The 23,477-nt window shown below is 36.2% G+C and overlaps 1 protein-coding gene across 5 annotated transcripts; it reads right to left on the bottom strand.

The window, feature by feature from the left end:
* Positions 1-51: 51 nt before the first annotated feature.
* On the bottom strand, positions 52-22,480 carry LOC113743184 (two pore calcium channel protein 1B). 5 transcript variants are annotated; one of them, XM_027271137.2, is made up of 24 exons: positions 22,204-22,480; positions 20,610-20,753; positions 20,367-20,474; positions 20,048-20,143; positions 18,875-19,005; positions 18,280-18,340; positions 17,934-18,100; positions 17,471-17,576; positions 17,011-17,088; positions 16,118-16,179; positions 14,569-14,641; positions 14,026-14,091; positions 13,793-13,936; positions 12,230-12,287; positions 11,619-11,726; positions 7,194-7,257; positions 5,851-6,019; positions 5,525-5,589; positions 5,228-5,318; positions 4,006-4,092; positions 3,531-3,611; positions 1,253-1,287; positions 1,051-1,161; positions 52-344 (listed from the first exon to the last, which is right to left on the bottom strand). In XM_027271137.2, the coding sequence occupies exons 1-23, from the start codon at positions 22,345-22,347 to the stop codon at positions 1,065-1,067; spliced, it is 2,235 nt and encodes a 744-aa protein (XP_027126938.1). In that variant the 5' UTR covers positions 22,348-22,480; the 3' UTR covers positions 52-344; positions 1,051-1,064. The 5 variants fall into 5 exon arrangements, 4 of the variants coding, with proteins under 4 accessions (XP_027126938.1, XP_071904964.1, XP_027126939.1 ...); XM_072048863.1 differs by lacking the exon at positions 20,048-20,143; XM_027271138.2 differs by lacking the exon at positions 20,610-20,753.
* Between the last annotated feature and the right edge of the window lie 997 nt (positions 22,481-23,477).

The raw sequence follows: 23,477 nt of genomic DNA, 5'->3' as shown, positions 1-23,477 counted from the left end.
AAAGAATGTGCGCATAGCCATGGCAAACACAAGGGAATCTTAAACAGGCACTTGCAGAAAGCTGTGGAACAAGCTATTACGAAGAGATGAGAATGACAATGACCTTGCATCAAGATGCAGACAGAGGAGGGAACAAAACGAAAGCAAAAGGAGCGAGCCAAAAACAAAGAACTGATCTGAAGAAATAAAAACCAGTACGGCATCATCCCATTTCCTCTACCATGCTATAGGCAACTCAAACATCAATTCTTTACATGGCTTAAGCTCTAACACGAGCTGTTGGCCTAGAATGGGAGTAACCACCTCATGAGTGATTGTTTGTGCTCCCCATTGTTTAGTAGACCCTGTTAAAGAGGAGGGAAATAAGATGAACGAACATCAGCAATTTAGTAACAAAATCTTGCTCATCTGAAGACATACGGTGATGCTTACAAAACTATGCCTGATAAAATATAATTGCTGTTTTCTTTTCTTTTCCAAGGAAAGCAGTAAAGAGTTTTATTGGTTCAAATCTGCTAAACAGAAAATTTCTCTCAAAATTTAGAAAATTTTGGAGTTTGGACATCCTTCAGGATGATGATATGTTCTACCAGCATGTAGTAACTAGCATACTGATCTCTCTCTCTCTCTCTCTCTCTCTCTCTGTGTCTCTCTATGCATATATATGCTGCAAGTAAATGGAAAAAGGTGAAAATTTTCAGTCCCTTGGTCAGTTGAAATTTTCACCATGAGGTAAGACTCTCTAAACATTAAGTTAACTTCAGTAAAATTTTAATCTTTGATAGTTATATTTTACCATTTTACAATAATGCAACCAATAAGGCGTGCTCAACTTCATATACGGTAAGCTCAGTAAAATTCTAATCTTTGATAGTTATATTTTACCGTTTTACAGTAATGCAACCACTAAGGTGTGCTCAACTTCATAAACATTGTATTATCGTGAAACAAATTAATGCTTCATCTATCAGTAACATGGTAAGGTATACCAATAGTAATGCTTGGCGTATAAAATACAGTGGAACAAACTAGTGAATTGTGTTTAAATACCAGGATCGAACGGTTTAAGGGGTTGGTTCGGTTGAACATTGTGTCTTGTCCAGCTCAGCACTTAGCATATGGTGGAGAAGCATATCAACTCTCTGACTTCGTGATTTCATGCTGCAGAGTCAATGACTTGTCAATTGAACGTATCTCATATAATCCACATCTAAAATGAAAATTACATATTGAATAGAATGACAAGACATACCCAATATTACGTCTGCGTTCCTTCCGGCTTCCTTCCTGATTGTAGAATAAGGTGGTACAAATAAAAGGTTATGACTTGGTGAAAAAATATGCATCTAAGCCACAAGTCATATCAATAGGATGAAACAGGAGGGAGAAAGAATTTCTAAGATCAAGAAAATCATCTTAGTAGCTTGTTGAGCTGACTGGTTATAATTGATCATTTTCTAAGGTGGTTAACTGCTCTGAAAATTGTGATTGAAGATATGATCTGAGAATGACACACTGCATTATGTATCATTCACCTTGTCACTGGTGGACAATCAAGAATTATACTGGACTGCTTAAATGGATGTTTCCATATAGAAAATGAGAGCAAATGAAAATACCACAAGCATCAGATGGGGTCCATGGAATGGATAAACCAGAACTTAAGCATCTAGGAAAGAAAGCTGCTACACATTCTGTCAAAGGACTAATGATACTAGGTTGGTGATGTTTACCACAATATTCCTATTTTTATTGGATACTAAAGAAATATTGTGGGTCTCAATGAGGTTCCCAAAATAGAGAAATCGACTTTAACATCGACCTTATAGAAATCGAATTTAAAGTCGATTTCTTTCTTCCAAGCAGATAACCCTGCAAAACCACTAAGGCACAACTCTTCTTGTTGATTTGAATTGTCCCTTTTCTTCTTCTGCTACTGATGATGTTTCTTGGCTTTCTCTTACTCCTGATTTTGATGAGGACGAGAAGGGCTTTATTTCTGTAGCTGCTAGCCTCAGGATTTGAAGGCAGTCAGGAACGCCTGGCCCACAACACCAGCAATATTTTGGATGTGATCTACTTTAACATCCTTATGATCGTGATATTTTGGGCACCAGGAATTGGCTAATACGCCAAATGAAAGAAGGCACCCCTGCGGTGATAGTTTGATATCAATGATGGTGGCAGCAGTGGTCATGGGAGAAATGGTTGGGAGTGAAAGATGCTGGACGAGGCAGGGATCACATGGTGTGCTTTTGTGGCTGCTCTTCCACTTTATTCTCTTATTGTATGTGCATAAAGAATTTATGGACAGGAGGAGGAAAGGGAGAGGGACAGGGACAGGGAGGGGGAGGAGAGTGAAGAATTTGAGAAGAACAGAAATAATAGTAGCACAAGAAGTAGAAGGAAATGGTAAAGAAGAAGGAGAAGTCAATTTCTTAGAAGTTGATTTCTCTATTTCTGGAACCTCAATAAAACCAACAATATTTCTTATTTCCAATAAAAAAAAAATCAGTTTTGGCAAACAACCCTACTAGGATGTTTAGACCTTAAAAGTAAGCCAGTTTGCAAAAGTTCATTAGTTGTCTGGTGAAAATCCTCTTCCCGTAAGCATGTTGCTTGATGGCAAATCTTTTTCATGCCAGCTTAGCTTTAAACGATGCTTAAACAGGATTTCTTTGAGATTTCAATATGCACAGCTCAAAATCTTATTCTTCAGCTCGAGCTTAGTGTCTTCATGAAGTAAAAACAAACTTGATTTGGAATTAAGCTTGAGCTTAAGCTAGAACTCCAGCTACCATATATAACTTAAAAATTTTACATGCTCATTTCTATGTACATCTAAACTTGACATCTTCAAGGCATGTACATTTAATTCCATATACACACTAAATAAAAGGGTTGGAATCTAGGCATAAGGCACTAAAGTTTATACCTCTTAAAACCTTTAAGCCTGAAGCTTGACTTAATTTTGCAAGAAACCAATCAAGTCAACAAAAAAAAGTCAACTGAAATTGCCAAGCGATTGACAGGCTAGTGCTCTCAGTCTAGCAGATGTTAATTCATTTGGGACATCATCATACATATAAAAATTCCTCATCGTAAAGACATCAAGGTTCTCATTTTTCTTAGTTTTCTGCTCTGACGATTTCCAATCTAGCATGCAGAATTGCATTAGTTTCGCTTATCCAGAAGAAACATGATCTAATGCTTGAATATGACATTTGCGGCTTAAAAGATTAATTTGCAACAAGAACTAGGCCACAAGTATTTCCTCCAGTGGCTAATTTAAACTTGCAGAGCAGAACTGTAAAGCACTTCATAGAGAGCCAGCCTTGAAGACCTCCATAATTAAATAACAATAAGAAGGAAATGGAACTACGAAGAATTTCTAAGATATTCAACAAAAATTCCTAAAATGACAGTTTGATTAAGTACCTTTTAGCAAATGATTTACTGATGAACACAATCTTATGGTACCTAAAATTTCTACTCTGATAGAGCAGCTCAAATGAACTAAATAGACTAACCTGGGTTTCTGTGTCTTCACATTTCTCTGAAGTTTCAAGCTCCATCTCCGCAAAGAAAGCCTCCAAGACAAAAGCCACAACCTGAAATGAAAATGAAGAGCATAAAGTCTTAGCTTTTGACATCAGGAATCAACCAAAATGTTATATCAAATAAAAGAATCCAACTTGCTAATTTTCTCACAGGATAGAACGCTGTTCAAAAGCAAGAACACTATATTTTTATATCAACAAAGAAAACAAATGTAAGCACAATAAAGCAAGATAATAGGCCATGTATGTATCCAAACTTTATAACTGCTTTCAAATATGAAAGATGATACTTACCCAAGCAGTAAAAGTTCCATGAAAATTGGAAGGCATTCATTTACTGTTATCAAGTTCTTTTGCAAGTAGAGGGGTTGACACACCACACACAACTGTAAAATATGACCACTCAATTATCTAGTAAGGATTTTAAATTGCAACAGAAGCTTACCAAATTTAAAAGCAGCAAAACAGTGATAAGGTAGAAGCTGACAAAGTATGTATAAGCCCAGGAAGTTCCAGTCAAATCCCTGTAGCTCTGAAATTTTATCATGAAAGTATCAGAGAATCCAGTATGGCAACTAAATAGCCCTAACGAAGAAATTCTCATTATTTCTAAGTCATGGTATGTAAATGGCTGCAAGACAAAGCCATAAAAATAGAAATTTCAGCATCTGTTAATATAAGGCAAAGTTGAATGCACAATTAATAATATCCCGCCATTTAGATAATATGTAGACATATTCAATCTCTGGACAAGTACATAATATCTGTCAATGGACAAACTTGCAATTCAGGTGAGTTTCTCAAGCAAATTATTTATTGTTCTAACAGTTCATAGAATTGTGAACATATGGGGAGATAATCAAGCAGTAATTGTGATGTAAACTGGCAAAGGACAGCCATCCTCTGAAGCTAAGCAAATTTACGAAAATACAATGGTTGATAATTCTTAAGAAGTCTCACTTGCTACCAAGAAACTGAGAACTTCTCATAACTCCTGCAAGTATCCTTTCTTCTCTGATGAATCTGTATGGAGCTGAATGTGATAAATGAGCAACGGAACTTCCTCAGATTGCAAAGGAAATGCAACTTCAGATAGAAAGTTGTAATGCTTAAGGGTGAGCCTCAATGGTATCTCCACGATCTTATACCTCCTTGATTAGTTAGGACTTAGGACTAATAGCATTTTACACTTTAATCTTAGAAGGGCTAGAATCAACCCGCAAGGTCAACTGAGAAAATGAAGTGAGGGTGAATTTTAACGCTAAACATTGCTGTCTGCTTGTCCCTCCTAATAAAAACAAGAAACTGACATAATAGCTTATTATAATACTACCTAACACCTTAACCTAAATCTGAAATAACTAAGATCTGGACCAGACAAACCTTACTGAAAACCTATCCCTAGCAAAAGCCAGGCCTACTAACCTTCATGCATTAACCAAATGAGGTTGGTCTAATGGTCTTACAGCAAAAGGGTAGGCATAGAGAAAGAATGCTCAGGCAGTATAAATTACAGTTTATAAAACCTCGATAAGCAGCTTGCTGAAAAGACAAATATCACAAAAAAAAAAAAAAAATAGAAAAAAAAACAGCTAAGTAGCTTTTTGACAAAAGCATACGTTTTGGTAACCATGAAAAAATGCTCAAAATTATGGAAATTATAATACCTGCATCCACACTTGCCAGTTCCCCATCACCAGTAAATTGAAGAGTGTGACCATTCCATTCGGGTAGTCGTTGAAGTTAAAAAGTAAATAGCTAACTTGTCAAGAAAATACAGAGGGGGAAAGCTGATTCACACAATTCGCTTTGTAGAAGGAAAAGGTACAATAATTTGTCAAAGAACAATGTGTGTGTGTAATTATTAGGCATGCACTCAAACAAGTACATATCACCACATCTCCATTTACATATATACAGATATATAAATGCATACATGCATTTCCAGAAACATCAGTGGATACTCGTTATCAGCAAGATCAGTGCTCTCCAACTTGGGGTTGCCAGCATTCACAATCCCGCCAAATACCTGCAAGGAGAAGATGTGCAGTAATAGTATCTATAAGAATACACAAGAGCCGATGTCACATAATACAATTATAGTTGGCTAATGGACTCAAAGCACTGAAAATAATTAAATTGGAGGATTATAAAAGTTAATTGGGCCTAATGCTGAATTTGATGGATTAAGCAATATTAGACAGAATTTGTCACATATATTTCGTCTAAAAGCAAGAAATCAGCTAAATCAAACATTATAAATCCAGTCAGAAAAGGATACTTGATTTACCTGTACGCCAATTGAGCAGTAAATGCACATGACACAAAATATGGTTCCCAAGTATGGCATCAGACTTGGTATGAGGGTCAAGAAGGTGGCAACAAAAGCTCGGTATTGTGGAACATTCATGAGAAGCCTTATCAATCTTAGCATTCTCAATATGAGAAGATAGCGGATCCTGAAAAGATCAATAGGCATTGAGAATGTATGCAAATGCTGATTATTCTCGATTACAACCAAATAAGGAAAGATATTAGTTGGATTCCATTTATCATAGTCCTAAATTGTAATTACTCATCAAGAAAGACAAGGCGATGAGCCCTGGATCCCAAAATTGAGAACCAACTTTGGTAACAGTGGCATATTCAAAAATTTCGGGCCTACACTGAAAGTTCAGTTTGAGTGGCTAAAATTGTCTAGAACATTACACAGGGTGCTTAAGCTGCTTCACAAATGAAGGATACAATTATTTCATCAACTTATTGCTGAGAATTTCAAATAGGCATTACAAAAAGTAATAAAAGTTCTAGACCTAACTACAATTTGAAGTAATAAATATCAGAGGGGAGAAGAACAAAACCAATTCAAACGTATAATGAATACAGTCAGTCTTATATCTATCAACTTCAACCTTTGATTAGGTGGGAATGTGCAGTAGTACCAGATGAGGCTAAGATCATGTTCATTAGATCAAGCAAGTCTTGTACTAGGAACTAAATCTAGCTAAATCTGATAACATTTATGCAAATGGAGGAAAAAAAACAAAGAAGAAGAAACTAATTTGGTCTCCAATGATTTAAACCTTTCAACGGAAAAGGTCAATCAGCAAGCAGAAACTAATTTGTTCTTCTTTCAACCGAAAGGAGAACAAAATTAGGCATCACACCTAGAGCTTGGAGTTAAGCAGAAACCTTATTATGGCCACAAAAATATCCAAAAACCCATCAAGCATACTCCCATAACATAACAAAAACTCGGTTAACAAGCAAAAAAATCTGGTTTACGTGAAATTTGACTCCCACTGGCAAACTAAGTACTCAGTGAACCTAAATTAGCTTTGCCAAAATCATAAAGTAGCCGTATGCGCACAAAAAATCAAAGGAAAAAAAAAGTAGCTGCAGCAATAGTATTCAATATTCATATAGGACCATGCATGACCATTGCAGTATTCAGCCCTCCTCTTTTATTTGCTTGGACATATCACCAAATGCATCAGGGAATTACAATGATACAATGACAGCATATAGATAGACCAATTTTTAAACACCCATATGCAGCTCTTAGCTCCAAGTCAATCAAAACTTTGATCTGAGCACTACAATAGGAAAACTAAGAAGATTAAACATTCTTACCACTCCCCATTTGAAAGAAAAGTCAGCCTGTTGGGAGCCACAAAAGTGGCTGTTTCTCCAACAACTGCAAAAACAGAAGTCATCTACCACATCAGAGACAAAATGGCAAGTTAAGTAATGCAATATTCTTATGGTGGATGTTTCCATTATCTAGTGACTTCTCCAACTGCAGTTGATGTTGAAGTTATGATTCGCATTATGACAAAAGAGTTCTTATTTGTAAATAGAAAAATCAACTGAGTTCCATTTATTGATCAGCTTGACCCAACAGATAGCATAATTTTTGTGGTTGATCTTTTGGGTGGATTCAGATAAATCCAACCTTTTATTGCTTGTTTGTTTTCTGTGCAGAAATAGTCTTTAAATTGCTGGTAGAAACAGATTTTCCTAATGGAAAAGCTTTTAAGCACCTTTTAGTGCTTTTACCAAAGATAATAACACATTTATCCTGTCAACAGGTATTTTGGGAGGACAAACCTAACAAACTATTTACAAGAATACCCTTACTAATTTATTATCTACAAGAATACTTCTATTTTCTTAACACTCCCCCTCGAGTTGGAGCATATATATCATAAGTACCCAACTTGTTACAAATGTATTTCACCCTAGAGCCCCCTAAACTCTTAGTAAACACATCAGCCAATTGATTTACAGACAGTACATGAGATGTCTTGATGACTCCGTCAAGCAATTTCTCTCGAATGAAATGACAATCAACTTCAATATGTTTTGTCCTTTCATGAAACACTGGATTAGACGCAATATGAATAGCTGCCTAATTATTACACACTAAATTCATAGGCTGTTTATGCTCAAACCCAATTTCAAGTAACATGCTATTCAACCAAACCAACTCACACACAGTGTGAGCCATAGCGCGGTATTCAGATTCTGCACTTGATCTGGAGACAACTGTTTGCTTCTTACTCTTCTACGACACTAAATTACCACCAACAAATACACAATATCCTGTGGTCGATTTTCGATCTGAGGCAGAACCAACCCAATCTGCATCACTATATCCTTCAATATCAGTGTGTCCATGATTTTGATACAGCAATCCTTTTCCAGGTGCACTCTTAAGATACCTGAGAATCCGTATAACAGCATCCCAATGACTAGTACGAGGGATATCAAGAAATTGACTCACAACACTCACTGCAAACGAAATGTCAGGCCTCGTTACAGTGAGATAATTTAATTTACCCACAAATCTTCGATATTGCCTAAGATCATCTAGTAATGTACCTTGATCTCCTACTAATTTCACATTAGGATCCATAGGAGTATCCACAAGTCAGTAACCTAACATCCCAACTTCACTCAGCATATCGAGTACATATTTTCTTTAACATAAATAAATCCCATATTTAGATCGAGCTATCTCAATACCCAGAAAATACTGTAGATGACCTAAATCCTTTGCCCGAAAGTTTGCCTGCAAATTGGATTTAAGTTTCTGGATCCCCACAACATCATCACCTATAATCACAATATCATCCACATAAAAAACTAATAAAATTTTACCAGCATTAGAATGCCGATAAAATACAGAATGATCTACTCCACATCTTGTCAAACCGAATTCCATGACAACACTACTAAACCGGCCAAACCAGGCCCTTGGAGACTGTTTCAATCCATATAAGGATTTTTTCAAACAACAAACCAACCGCGAATTCTTTCCCTGAATAACAAATCCAGGAGGTTGTTCCATATATACCTCTTCTTTCAAATCTCCATGCAGAAATGCATTTTTCATATCCAACTAATGCAATGGCCAATTGTAAGTTGCTGCCAAAGAGATAAGAAGACGAACCGAGGTAATCTTTGCAACAGGAGAAAATGTTTCTAAATAGTCTACTCCATACACCTGAGTAAATCCTCTAGCTACCAGACGAGCTTTCAATCTATCAATAGAACCATTAGGCTGCACTTTTATAGTGTACATCCATTTACAACCAACAACAGGCTTACCTGAAGGACGAGGGACAAGATCCCAAGTCCCATTTTGTTCCAAAGCAGACATCTCTTCTTGCATAGCTAATCTCCAACCAGGATGATTAAGAGCATAGGTAATAGACTTAGGAATGGAGATAGAATCAAGGGAAGCAACAAAAGAAGAATATGACATAGAGAGACGAGAATAAGAAACAAAATTAGAAATAGGATGGAAAGTACAATGTCTCTTACCTTTGCGTAAAGCAATAGGAAGATCTAACTCAAAGGAAGGCGTCATACCTGGATTTTAAGATTGAGAGTTAATTGGTGAAGTGCGTGGCATATCAGGAACTTTCTCAACCATGGAACGACGAGAGTAAACTTGAAAATGAGGACGAGTTAATCGAGCTATGGAATCTGGTGGACTAGATAACTCAGGTAATAAAGGGGAAGGGACTGATAAAACAGGAAAAGAAAAAAAGGGACACTGGTCTAACTCACAAGGCATACTGTGTTTGATAAAATATGGAGTGGATTCAAAGAAAGTAACATCAGCACAAGTAAAAAATCGATTTAAAACTGGACTGTAACATCTATACCCTTTTTGCGCTCGTGCGTATCCTAAGAAAATACACTTAATAGCACGAGAATCTAATTTATCCACCCGGGGAGTAAGCTGATGAACAAAGCACACACATCCAAAAATACGATGAGGTAATTTAAACACAAGTTCATGAGGAAAAAGAATGGAGTGAGGTAATTGACCTCCAAGAATATTAGATGGCATGCGATTAATTAAATAACATGCAGTTAGAACTGCATCACTCCAAAATTGTTTGGGTACATTCATGTGCAACAACAGTGTTCGAGCAATTTCAATTAAATGTCCAATTTTTCTTTCAGCAACTCCATTCTGTTGTGGAGTGTGAGGACAAGAGGACTGATGAATAATACCAGACTTACTCATAAAGGTATTAAAAGGAGTGAAAAAATATTCTTTCGTATTATCACTGCGAAGTATACGTACGTACCGGCACACCAAATTGATTCTTTATTTCTGCAACAAATGCACAAAAAATGAAATATAGTTCTGAACGATCTTTCATTAAATAAAGCCATGTAACTCTTGAAAAATCATCAACAAAGATTACAAAATATTTAAAACCTAACTTTGAAGTGACTCGACTAGGACCCCAAACATCAGAATGAACTAACAAAAAGGATTCAAAAACCCGTTTATTGATTCTAGGAGCAAAAGAAACACGATGATGCTTTCCTAACTGACAAGACTCACATTCTAACGAAGATAATTGACTCAAAGTAGGAATCAACTTTTTCAAATTTTGTAAAGACGGATGACCTAAATGACAGTGAATTTCAAGAGGAGAAACAGTAGCAGGACATGCTATCGGACCATTGAAGTTGAGAAAGTAAAGACCATTATACTCATGCCCTCCACCAATCGTCCTCTTTGTCTTCAAATCCTGAATGACAACAGAATCAGGAGAAAAAGTAACTGTACACTGTAGAAATTTAGTAAGCTTACTAACAGACATTAGATTAAAGGGCAAATTGGGTACGTAAAGAACAGAAGACAGCGGAAGTGATGGATTAATTTCTACAGTGCCTAGTTCTTTAACTTTAGTGGTAGATCCATCAGCTAAAGTAACATGTGGAAAGGGAGTAGACTCTTGAAAATTAGAAAAAATTTTAGAGGTACCTGACATATGATCAGTAGCCTCGGAGCCAATAATCCATGAGTCATTACCTTTTTATGCTAAAGAAACAGAGGGACAAGATGCGTGATTTGTAGCTTGGTACTGTAGGAATTTAATATAATTTTCCTCAGATATAGTAACAGTCTTCTGGGACCCATGTGCTGAAAAACTCGATTCAATTTGGTCAGTGGTAACCGCATTAACAAACCTTTCAACCATGGCGAATAGCACGTCAAACCAAAGAAAGGGTCAAAACTCGAGATGACAGTGACGCGTGACCAGTATGCACGTGAACAGTGCCGCGATGAACAGTGCGGCTGAACAGTACTTTTGACTAGATGTTTAACCCTAACCCTAGGACTTTTGCTCTGATACCATGTCAACAGGTATTTTGGGAGGACAAACCTAACAAACTATTTACAAGAATACCCTTACTAATTTATTGTCTACAAAAATACTTCTATTCTCTTAACATATCCCAAGAAGACAGGGCATCCTTCGTCTGGTCATTGATCCATGATATTCACAGGATTCCTGGGACTTGTGTTACTGATCAAGTCAAATCTTACAAGAATTAAGGTTGTCAAAGATGGCGATATTTCGAAGAACTAAAGCCCAGACCATTTCACCCATGATAGCCAGTATAGAAGTTCCCAAGGTTCACAACAAGAAGAAACTTATATGGGAGCATCAGATATTGAAACACAGGGAACTGAAGATTGGATGGTAAAAAGTGGCAGTAGCAATAATGAATATAACCTACCTATCACCAAGGTGACAATAAAATCAAAGCGATTTTGACCATCCCTCCAATAGTTTTCAAAACCATAAGCATAAATTTTCAACAGCATCTCCAGGACATAAATCCAACCTGTAGACACAAATGCAGCTTCTTGAACACTAACACGTGAAGACATATGACCAATAATGCGACATCTTTAAGAGAGGAGTTAATTGCATTACATATTGCAGCAAATGTAGTATGCATGTTCTGCAGGAACTGAGAGAGAAACAAATTCATACATATGCATAAATGTAAACATGTAGCTTATGAGGTAGAAAAAGGAAGCTCTAAGCTCATCTACCTGCTTTATTGGCATGATCATGTATTTGGTAGAGGTAAAGCTAAGCAAAATACTAAACCTCAAGCCAAATTTTGACAAATATTTAGACTGATAAATAAGAAGTTTATGCCTAAGAAGAATTATATACCTTGTCTTTATCATGGTTTCAGACTCTTTTACAAAGTCAGTACAAGATTTCTCCCCACCCCAACAAACAAGAACAAACAAGTACACACAACACTGCTGCTGGTACGTCAAATAGCAAATATGCTTTGAATAGACATTGTATTATAGTTGATTGATGGCTTACCAAAGACGAATTCAACCTTCTGCCAAGCCTGTTGAGCAGAATTGTCCTCTATATCAAGCTGAAACCAATCAGGTTATACAATGAGCAACATTAAAAAGCAATTATGTAAAACAGTACATGCAAATCCCTGGTCCTTAGTGTCGAGAAAGCATGTTTATATGCATAAAAGGTACACATAAGATTGATTCTGTCAAATGTCAGAATTATACCTATATCACAGTGACTACTAATTCAAGGAGGACATACTTCAATCAACTTCACTTATTTGACAAAAAAGTAGATGAAACTTGGCCAACCAAATGTGGGTGACGTACTGCCATTTATAAAAGTAGTGCATAACTAATATTGTCAAGAATAATGTTACTTCTCTGAACACTCCCCCTCAAGGTGGACCATGCATGTCATAAGCTTCTAACTTGTCACAAGTACATGGCACCCGTGAAACCTTCACTCATCAGCAATCAGTTTTAAGGTTGAATTAGTCCCACTTTTCCAGCATTCCAAACTTGTTCACATCGCAGCTTTGAGATGTGCCAAGTGCTGGGACGATTAATAGAGGTGGATGGTGAAAAGGTCCCTTCAATGCTCAATCCTAGGTAAGTGATCAGGTACAAGCACTCATTCCCATTGGATTATAAAGTGAGATTGAGAGTAACACTTATAACAACTTTCACCAGTAAAGGGACAAAGCCTCAAAAGAAAATAAATGAAATTTCTCTACTTGAAAGATCGTGTATCCTAATTCTCCTTAACTTCATAAAATTGACAGGAAATGAGCGGATAAGGAATACATACGCACAATGACAGAAAAAAATTGTAGTTAATGGGATGTTATGACAAATACTGCAACAAAAACCACTTCAACCCAGCAAATAGGACTTTGTCAAGCTGATGCTACCCAATTGTAACTACCGGAATAGGAGCTGGGATAGTTTAAACAAACATTAAGATACTTCTTGCCGCTTCCTCACTTTGAGACCACTATAAACTGTCTCCTATCAAATCATATTAAATATACTGTTTGTTTTCCATATTCATGCTTCAAAGTTCTACAATATCCCTCCCTCTCTGAAATAAAGAAACCTTTGCATATCAGTGAACTTTATGATTCTTTATCTTCTTTTCTCCAACCATACAAAACAAAATCAGATACAGCCCTAAGCCAAAAAGTCTGCTTAACCTAGAAAGTTTGACTGCAACAATTCGAAGAAGAATCTTCAAATACCAGGAACATAAAAGGAAACAACAATGCTTCAGCTACAAACCCTAAGCTCTTTTCTTTTTCTAATTTTTCCTCAGATCAGTATATTAGAATTGAAATTGAACCCACTTGCAACAAATGTGAACTCCCTAAATTACCTACCCTGAAATGAATCAAAAGTCCCTAAATATTCTGGATATTTATATGATATTCTAGCATTAAAATGGCACGAAGTTATTCAGCTTTAAGGTTTTGCTTCGAGCATACAACAATGACGGGGATCTGTTGACAATGACTTAATTTAATCATGCATAACAATTACGTATGGGAAACACAATCCAAACTGCATCTTTGAGCTTTACCGTTGTCTCAATAATGACAGCAACAAGATTCAAGACAAGAATGAATGCTATGATATATCCAAATGTAGGGCTTCGAACAAAGTTCTTCAATTTCTCAGAAACTGGTGAATGATAGATTGATGGACATTTTTCAAAGATCGGTTCCTGTGAAGAGAAAGCAAGGAGTAAAAGAATCAGGGTAAAGCAATGGGAAGCAGGAAGAGACAGTTATAGTTCAAAGAAAGTGAACTAACTGAATTCTCCTTTTGAAATCTCAGTGCTATGGCATTGCAAAGATCGGCAAATTCGCCCAAATTAATCTGCACGAGGAAGAAAGAGTGCACCAGACAACATTTACATTCAGTATCACTATCAAAACACTGTTTGTCACTTTCACACACAGGTATGAAGGCCATAAATCCTTGAAAGCAAAACCCTAGCCTCTGGACACATCCAGAAGGAGCAATGGATATGGGAATGAAGAGTACTATCATATACATGTCCAATGATGAATAACAAAATGATGGTGTCAATTGATGACAAAAGTTTTACTGATTGGTGCAAAAAGAAGCACTGACAGCAACTCTTGTGCTCTAACCCCCCCCCCCCCACAAAAACAATTACATATATTGTCAGAAACTTGGAAAATTGTAAAAGCGTCAAAGATAAGATGATCAGAAAATTTTGAATATTTCTTCTAATTGATAGATTTATGATTATTAAAACCATTAGATAATAGGCATGTCAACAACAACAACAACTTACTCCAACAAACAATTCAAGAAAATACAAAATACCTTGAAGTCATGACTATCATCCAACTCATCAAATATTAGTTCAAAATCTTCCTTGGATATCTTTGGTAATGTTCTGAACACATGAAAATCAAGAATGGTATGAAACTAAATTAATGCCAAAAGGATTAGTATATGCATCGTCAATATAATCAAGACAAAGAAATGATTATGGAAACAATAAACCAATAGTAAGTTACAAAACATATAATCCCACAAAATATTTTAAGGAAAAATCATATGATAGACAGTAGTTAATGTCCAATCTTTAGAGAAAATATGAGATTTTTTAAAAAGCAGGATTCCTTTTTTTTTTTTTTTTTCAGGTGGGGGGTGTAGGAGAGGGCTCGTGGGTGGTTAGGACAAGAATGCATGAAAGAGATTTTACATAAACATGACATGTATAAAAGCTTTATACTTCATCCTTGATATAGAGCCATGCACAAAATCTGAATTAAATACATTTCCAACTAAATTTATGGCTGTGTTCTGGTTGTTAGTAGTACACAATCTGCTTCCTAGTTCCAATTGCCGCCTAAAGAAGAGCACCATCTCATGCTTGAGCCACGTTTTTGGAATAGAATGACACAGCCTACCTTTTATGCTTCTCATTGAAGCTCCCCATCACATCACTCTTTAAACAATCTTTGTAACTGCATCTCACATGCACTATTTTTCTGGAATTCTGGTTTATCAGCTAGTTTATGTGACTAACTAAATTTCAGACAAGCATTCGTCGCTATAAAATCAGTATAACACAAAGTTCATCAAAAAATTAAGATGAACCATGCCTCACTTAAATTAAGATGAAAATTAAGATATCTTTTTTAATCTTCACAGTTAAGCATTTTTTGAACAAAAAATTACACATCAAGTTCTAAAATTTCAGCAATAGATCAGTATTATATGTGTGGTTGTAGCTGCTAAGGATCCAATCACTTTGTGAACAAAGCTTGGCTTGGCTTGTATGTTCAAGTCAACGAACGAACACTGAATAAAAGTACAAACATGAGCCTAGTTTGCAAACATAGCTTCTGTCACAAACATAGGCATAAAAATCTTTTCACCATACAGAGAGTAACTACTACTTCCCTCATTTCCCCACTTTGCTGATTATTTCAAAAGACTGCCATTTCTCTCCAGTCACCACCACTGCCACCATTCCATATGACCCCACCTATCACCACTAAGACTCTTCCAACAACCAGCCGGCAGCCAAACACACCCACCACAGGCCGACTAGCGGTCTGCACATGGTAGCCTCTGGTAATTTTTCTTCCTGACTTCACTACCCTATTCACTGCTGCCGTGACTCAGTTGGTGTTTAATTAACTTTGAACTAAATCCCAATTGATGTTTTGTTTAAGGATGTGTTTTTAGTTGCTTGGCTGATCAGCTCCTGATTGATCTTTAAACAGATAAATCAGCATGTCCAAGCATGGTTAATTTGTATTAAACAAGCCTAGCTTGATCTCAATCTCAATAATCATTCCGTCTCAAAGTGGGAAAGTTTTTTATATATGATGAGTTGAAGATGGTGGGAAAAATACACCTGTATTTGTTCAGCTCTTCAAACAGTCGGATGCACTGATCTTTGTTAAGGAATCCAAGATTCTGTGCACAATAAAAGAAAATGTTAAAATAGTAACATGCCAAAAAGGAAAAAATACTAGAAAAGAGTCACAGACAATATTATGAACAGAGAAAACAAAAGCTTGTGGCTCCTGTCTGGCTGCAACTTGCCATGTTGGCAGTGTTTATTGTTTTATTTCTTAAATCCATTTCATCTTGCTATTGCATCCTTATTTTACTGTTTATTCTTGAATATTGTCCTAAGCTGACAACTAATATGTCATTTCTTATACCCCCCAGATCGTGTCCAAAACCCACATATCTTTTCCAACACAACAACGTCCACAGCTTCACGTTCCACTGAGAACACCATAAAGAGGGAGAGCAGACCACAGCATCATGCAGTCAGAGAAATATGAAACTAGAGATTAGTACATTGTAAACTGTCAGCGACATGATCGCAGTCCACGCGGGAGTACTTAATGCTTGTCAAAGCCCCAATTTTGAGAATTGACAGGGCAAAGATAGCAGATATTGCTGATAGAAGCCCTTGCCTATTGCTTTAATAAGATTTCATTTTTTTGCTCTGCATAATCTACCTAAAAGTCTTTGACTTTAAAAACAAGGTATTAGAGACCTCAAAGTTTACTGCAAATTGCAAAAACTGCTAAGTTACTTTAGAACATAGCAGATGGTTTGTCCAAATTCAAAGATTGGGCAGAATATCATACATGCATGTTTTGTGAGGACATGACGGGCTCTATCATTTTGTAATTGGAAAAAGCGAAGCAGATGGAAAGATGTAGCACAGGAGCAGTAGGCATACAGTTATGCAGCAATGACTCACAAGACAAAAGCAGGAATCATACTCACATAGGTATCAGCCAGATTAAAAGCTTTGCTCAGTGTTCTTATCCTCAAACGATCCTTCTCAGCCACTTGTTTTACAAGCTATGTACCATGAGATGGTGAAAGAAAAGAAGGAAACACATAAGAATGAGTATTAACCCTCAAATAGTGGGACAAGAAACTGTAACTAGCAATAGAAACAATAAAATAAACAAAATTACTGTTTTGATGGCTATCTTTTATTTGAACTTATTTAAAAGTTGAAAAACGCAAATTATTTATGCTAAGAACCAGATAGATGTAGCACTAAATGTTGTAAAAATAGTCACATCTCAAAGAAAGATTCCCAAATACTATATTTCGTGAGGATGGAATGAGATGCCACACAAAGTTTAGAATTCACAAGGAATAACTCAGACAAAGAGCCATATAACCATTCATTAAAAAAAAATGGAAAGAATAAAGTAAAAAAAGAAACCTATACCTCATTTTTAAAGCTATCGTAAACAACGGCAAGGATCAAATTGGTGACGAAGTAAACACCGAGAAGCACAAAAAGAACAAAAAAAAGGCAATACCAACGGGAGGCCCTAAAGAAATTATAAGACAGAGAAGTCTCGTTAGCGCTATGTTAAACATTAATAAAATGAAAGGATTAATAACCATGAAAGATCAATTATTGTAACAAGTTCAGAAATCTGTTGTATATAGAGTGTCATTTCCTGCAAGCTTAATCTCCTTTCCTTGATCTGTATGTTTATGTATACATAGACATACTGGGGACTAGGATGATGAAATTAGAATATTATCAATCATTCAATGCATTTATCAAAACCACAAGAGGTGGACAACAGAACTCCACCAGATGTAAAATAATTGCACAGTTAACTTCCAATTGTAATGAATGATAAAGTAGACATCAAAGTACAATTTTTTATGTAACTTACTTGTATGCAGGAATCCAGACATCTGGATTGTTGGATGTGGTAAATAAAACAAACATTTGGTAGAGCGTCATGCCATAGGAGGTAAATACAGTGTTCCCCTGTTCGGTGTCTTCAAAGATGACAAATGCTATCCAGCTAGAGAATAGCAGAAATAAAAGTGATAAAGCCTGAAAATAGACATTGTTTGATGAAAGAGGAGAAAAGGAAAAGAACAAGCATTAGATAATGTTGGATAACAGAAGAGTTTCATTACTAAGACAGTCATGTAACAACTTGAAATATTTTTTAAGTTGTCTCCAAAAACATACAAAAACAAGATTAACAAATGATAGAGAGGAAAACACACCAGAACATTGAGATACGTGCCCAGCATTCCAGCTAGTATAACGATGCTGTTGCACAAGTCCCTTGAATTGAAAAGAAACCGTCCAATTTGGTAGATCAGAATTCATTTATCTGACTCAAGAAATATACAAAATGGGGGAAAAAAACTAATTATGTGCATTTACAACATATTTGTGGAACACGAAAAATCAAACAAATGATTCTGCGATAAAATCACATGGCTACTATTATACTTGGATTTCAACCTTGATAGTCATTCACCAAAAAACTTTCAAATGCCAAAGAACCAGCAATCTGCTCTGATTTTTCAGGTCTGTTTTACCAGCAGATGACATGGACATTACTTTTAAGTCCTTTTTCTTTTTCCTTCTTAAGTAAGTTTCTTGAAAAGAATTTAGAACCTAAGACCTGTTCTTCATAATTGCTATTTTAAGTGTCCTATATCTGTCTAGAATTACATTTCTACAAGACTCAAGAAATATTTAGATCTCCATAGCAAGATGAAACCTTTATACTTGATCTCTTGGCAAGAACAATAGCAAGACAGGAGGTGATACTTATAATTGGGGAATTAGGTAAAAATGAACTTTTCATACCTAATGCTTAGAATGAAAAACACAACCCTGACATAGGGTGCAATCCTGAATGGAAGAGAGTTGAAGGCCACTGGAGAGAGATATAGAACATAGACTAAGATATCAGCAACCATAATGAGCAGCAAAAGAACCTGAAAAATCAGTGAGAAAGAAATGAGTATTAGTCAATGCCATTGAAAATTTTGCAGTTGCATCATATCCTAACATGTATAGTATTTCATTGATTCCATTAAAAAATCAATTTCAGAACCATCCCCAAATTATTCTGTATAAAAATGGCCCAACAGCCTATGCAATTCTGCCTATATGGTTGATTTATCATATAGTGTCACCTATTCATATGAAAAATCAAGAAAGCAGGAACATTTATACAAGTTCTAAAGAATTGGCAACGACATCACTAACTGCAATTCATGATGCAGAAAACCAGTATCAATGGAGTTGAGTTCACGCCTTTTCTAGCCTTTGAAGTTCATCAGACTCGCCTTGACATACAGAAAGAAGACGCTGCCAAGCTACAAGGAGGTCAAGTAGGGAAGCCACGTCATGGTGGGTTGAAAGCCACTCAGGTAGCTGGTTGAAAAGAGTCAAGATAAACCTAGATATGCCCAGGTCTACAGTTCAAGGCCTAACTTAAACAATGTGGATCTGCAACCATATACAATTTAACTCGGTTCATGTTACCCAGATAACATAGGACGTCTAAGCGGGTTTGCCCCTTTAACAAAAAGACCAGACTAGCGCATGCTGATGCTACATAACCAACTCGTATGGCCTAATGTATAAGCAATCATGTTCTGGCTGTCATCATCAAATCTCCATTACCGAAGTTTTGTACTTAAAGGACTTGTCACTTTCACATAAAAACCCTAAATTTTTTCTTTGAAGAATAATTACAGTTTGGACTTATTTAATAAGAAGAACTAATGATTATTACTTTGAGTGTTAATGACTTATTTGTTGCCCAATCTCGAAGGTTAACTAAGGCCTCAATCTGAGAAGTGATGTACTGCTGTCGGACCAAAACTTATTTTGCATCTTAAAACTTCCTTGATCCCCTTATTCTGTCCCTTTTCACATCGCAATGAAGAATATTTGGGATCCAAAGAAACAAAGGAAATCAATAGAGTTTTGAAATAGGGACTTAATAAACCAAATTCAGAGACCAAGTACCTTCAGTCGGTTAAGCAGACTTTTCCAGTAAATAGCAAATCCTTCATATGATAGGGGGAACAAGATATGTACAACCAGAATTAGGAAAGTAACACCCTGTCAAGGGAGGGATAACAAAAGGCTAATTATCAGAATAATGACAGAAGATACAAATTCTAAAAAGAAAATTCAAGAGTGATAAACATTCAAAAATGCAGGAGAAGTTAAACATCAAGCTATCTCTGAAGCAGCAACAAGTAAAGGAATCAAAGTTTCCCGAGGAAAATAATCAAGCAAACAAAAAAACTGAAAAAAACTCAGCCACAGATATGGACATTACCTCATATATAAGAGACTCAGTAGTAGTTAAGAATGGTAGTTGTCCTAGGAAGAAGTACTCTCTGTCACTGCAAGTATGTGCAGAATACTTGGAACACCACAATGGTTTCTGAAACAAGTTAAACACCAGCCAGAAAAACTGTGGTTCAGCAAATGAACAGAGCATAATTAGAATTTCTATAATACACTAAAGGAGCATCTGCACAGGTTGGGTTAAACAAGAAGCTAGGTGAGGACTACCTACCTCAAGAAAGTTTAATATAATCAAAGCAAAATAGTTAAGGGTCCAAAGGAAATCAAATTTAATGAATGTGAAGTAATATTTTGCAGCAATTGCAAAGCTTGATTCATCAAGAATTTCCTCAGGTAGTCCAATGCCGTCCTCAGCCTGCAAATGCAATTAATTCGAACTGCAAATAAGTTTAAAGGTACCAATTGAAAGTTGAAACAAAAGATTGAGAAAACCGTCTGATAATAAAATAGAAGTCTATAAAAACGATTGCTAGAGATACTAGTGTGGACTGGTCTTACACATTTATACAACTATACCATAACAAATATTGGAAAGAAGCAAGATAATGACAAAGAAACTGATTGTTTAAATTTCCCCTCGTCTGTTCCACAAGAAGTCCCAGAAGCATACCAGTTTAGTTCTACAGAACTTTTAAGGCTGGGGAAGGACCAAGATCAAAGAAGAGAATTCAATTACAGATCTAATTATCTAGAAAGCAATCCAACAGTGACATGTCAGCTCTCTACATTAACACATTTGGCTAGTTTTTTAGTTCTAGTATTACCAAGAGAAACTGCACAAAGAAGATAAAGAAGAAATGACTCCAATCCTCAAGTTTTCAACAAGCACAGGGAGGGTAACCAAAAGTCAACATCCATCTTCCACATGCAACGCTAATGCATGAACAACACAGTGGAAATGTGAGTGTAATAAGTACCAGGCCTCTTTTTAACTCAAGGAAAAATTTTGTTCACATTTGCAGACCACTTCTAGTTGAGTATTGATAGGACTACGGCTTCATTCGTCACATCGGAGATTGAAAACAAGAACACTGATCATACTTTATCCTATTTGTAGTCAAATTCTCATTTTCCAAATCCTAAAAGAGATGTGGACCATGTTTCTTTCTCCATCCATGTTTTCTTTTGCATTTAAAATCTTAAGAGTGTACAGACTCCCTTGCTTCTCTGTTGGTGTATCAATCTAGAAACAAGAGATAGGGTACAAAGCTTTAGTTTCTTATTCACCAAATTCCAAACCAACAAAAGCATGCTGAATTGCGCCCTTCCTATCAACAAGAGGAAAAAAGTGAATGTTCCATTACTAGGCTAGCTAACTCCAGTGCTTGATGATAATGAATTTGTAATTCTATTCGTCTGTCTACACGACCAAATTCAGTAAATGACTGAAAAGATCGTAGCTTTACAACAAATCATGATACTCAAAACCAACGAGAAAGGGAGATAGGTACTTCTCATAGGGAATAATCATAGACCTCAGAATCTTTAGAATTTTCATGAGGTCTAACTAACTGTAGTCTTATCCTAATTAATCCTTTTCAACAATTCCTTCAGTTTTTCACATGGAAAAGTCATGTTCTTTTCACATACAACCGAAAATACCACTTCACTATAAGAAGTAAGGACCCATTCAGCTCATGCAGGTCCTTTTTCTGAGAAGTTTTATAGAACATTTACTTGCACCAATATAACAAACTACCACAAATCTTTTACCATAACAGACTCTCTACACAAAATTCAAGCCAAGAATTCCCAAATAAACAGATAAAACACGGTAAGTGTAATAAAAAGTGAGGAAAACACACAAGATCAACCAAAGCAGCAGCTTTCTGATAAGTTGATCCATAAGCAATTGCATCCGATCTCCTACTAAAACCCCCTTTTCGAATTCTCCCCCAAGCACTTGAGTGGGTTCCACTACTTTCTCCTCCCAACAAAGCTTCCTCCATTTTCTCAGCAAACTGAGAAAAGGGTCGCCCCTTTTTTTTGTCCCTTTTGTTGTTTTCTTGTCTCGATTTTTACGAACTAGTAGCTCAAAAAGGCAACCTTTAACTGTGAAATATACTCTTTCCTCATTTGATAACCGAAATATGAGAAGGGTCGTTATGCATTTGCAGAAGAAGGCAAGAATTACTACGATAGAAAGTGTAACGTGTGGCTTTGTTAGTAGTAGGGTCTGGTATAAAGTGGCATAAATCAAGTCAGTGTCAAAATGGGAAGTGCAGAATACGTGGGAAAAATTTGAAGCAGTTGATGTGGATTAGTTCAGGGTCCTGGTCCTTCTGGAGGTTTTTCAAAATGGATTTGATTTGATAAATTCTTCGAGTTCCATGTGGGGTAATTAAGATTCTGTCGGCAATGGGTCCTTGTGGGGTTTTTTTTTTTTTCTGTCGGCAATGGGTCCTTGTGGGGTCCTTGTGGGGTTGGCATGGTAGAAATGGTTATAGATGCATATTCATTGATGCTGGGACACTCTGACGTTCCGCCAATCTGCACCCATCTCTTGTCCAGGGACGCGGGGCTGGAGCGGTTGACAACCGCTCCGGATGGTACAACACCATTTATATATGACATCATTTGTATAAGGTATAACAATAGAACAATAGCGAATAATACTATAACAACATTTTTGTGGGTCCCACGCGATGTGAAAATCGAGTTACAAGACGTGATCTGAACCGCATAAATTTTTGAGACCTCGTCCAGGCCGTGAACTGCCTAGGACGGTTGTCTCTAGCAACCGTCCAGGCCCCTCGTCCCTTGTCCAGGGGCAAAGTCCTATTGCCATTTTCTCTCGAAAATTTTATGTTTTTTTTCAATCACTTCTTTACGTCAAATTGCTATAATATTTTTTATACAGAAGATATCAATACAAAAAATTTTAATCTTTATTATTTTATAAGTAGCAATTTTCTAATGAGTAATTTCTAAATTTAAGTAGTGATTAATAAAATGGTGGCTACAAGTTTTATCAATTTAAACAACTATCTAGCAAATGTTCTCGAATTATTCTTGATGTTTCAGTTTTTTGTTTTAACAAAACAAAGACCAATTATTAATAAACTAACTGAAAATGATT

This window comes from Coffea arabica, chromosome 5e (genome assembly GCF_036785885.1).
Source record: "Coffea arabica cultivar ET-39 chromosome 5e, Coffea Arabica ET-39 HiFi, whole genome shotgun sequence".
NCBI classification, from domain to species: domain Eukaryota; kingdom Viridiplantae; phylum Streptophyta; class Magnoliopsida; order Gentianales; family Rubiaceae; genus Coffea; species Coffea arabica.
Note: the sequence above shows the minus strand (reverse complement) of the source record. Positions and strands in the feature narration are given on the sequence as shown.

Coding starts and splice junctions, on each gene's coding strand:
- LOC113743184 (XM_027271137.2), bottom strand. CDS start 22,347: ATGGAGGAAGCTTTGTTGGGAGGAGAAAGTAGTGGAACCCACTCAAGT. Junction 11,727..12,229: donor GAAGGTTGAATTCGTCTTTG/GTAAGCCATCAA, acceptor TTGTGTCTACAG/GTTGGATTTATGTCCTGGAG. Junction 6,020..7,193: donor TTTCTTTCAAATGGGGAGTG/GTAAGAATGTTT, acceptor TGATCTTTTCAG/GATCCGCTATCTTCTCATAT.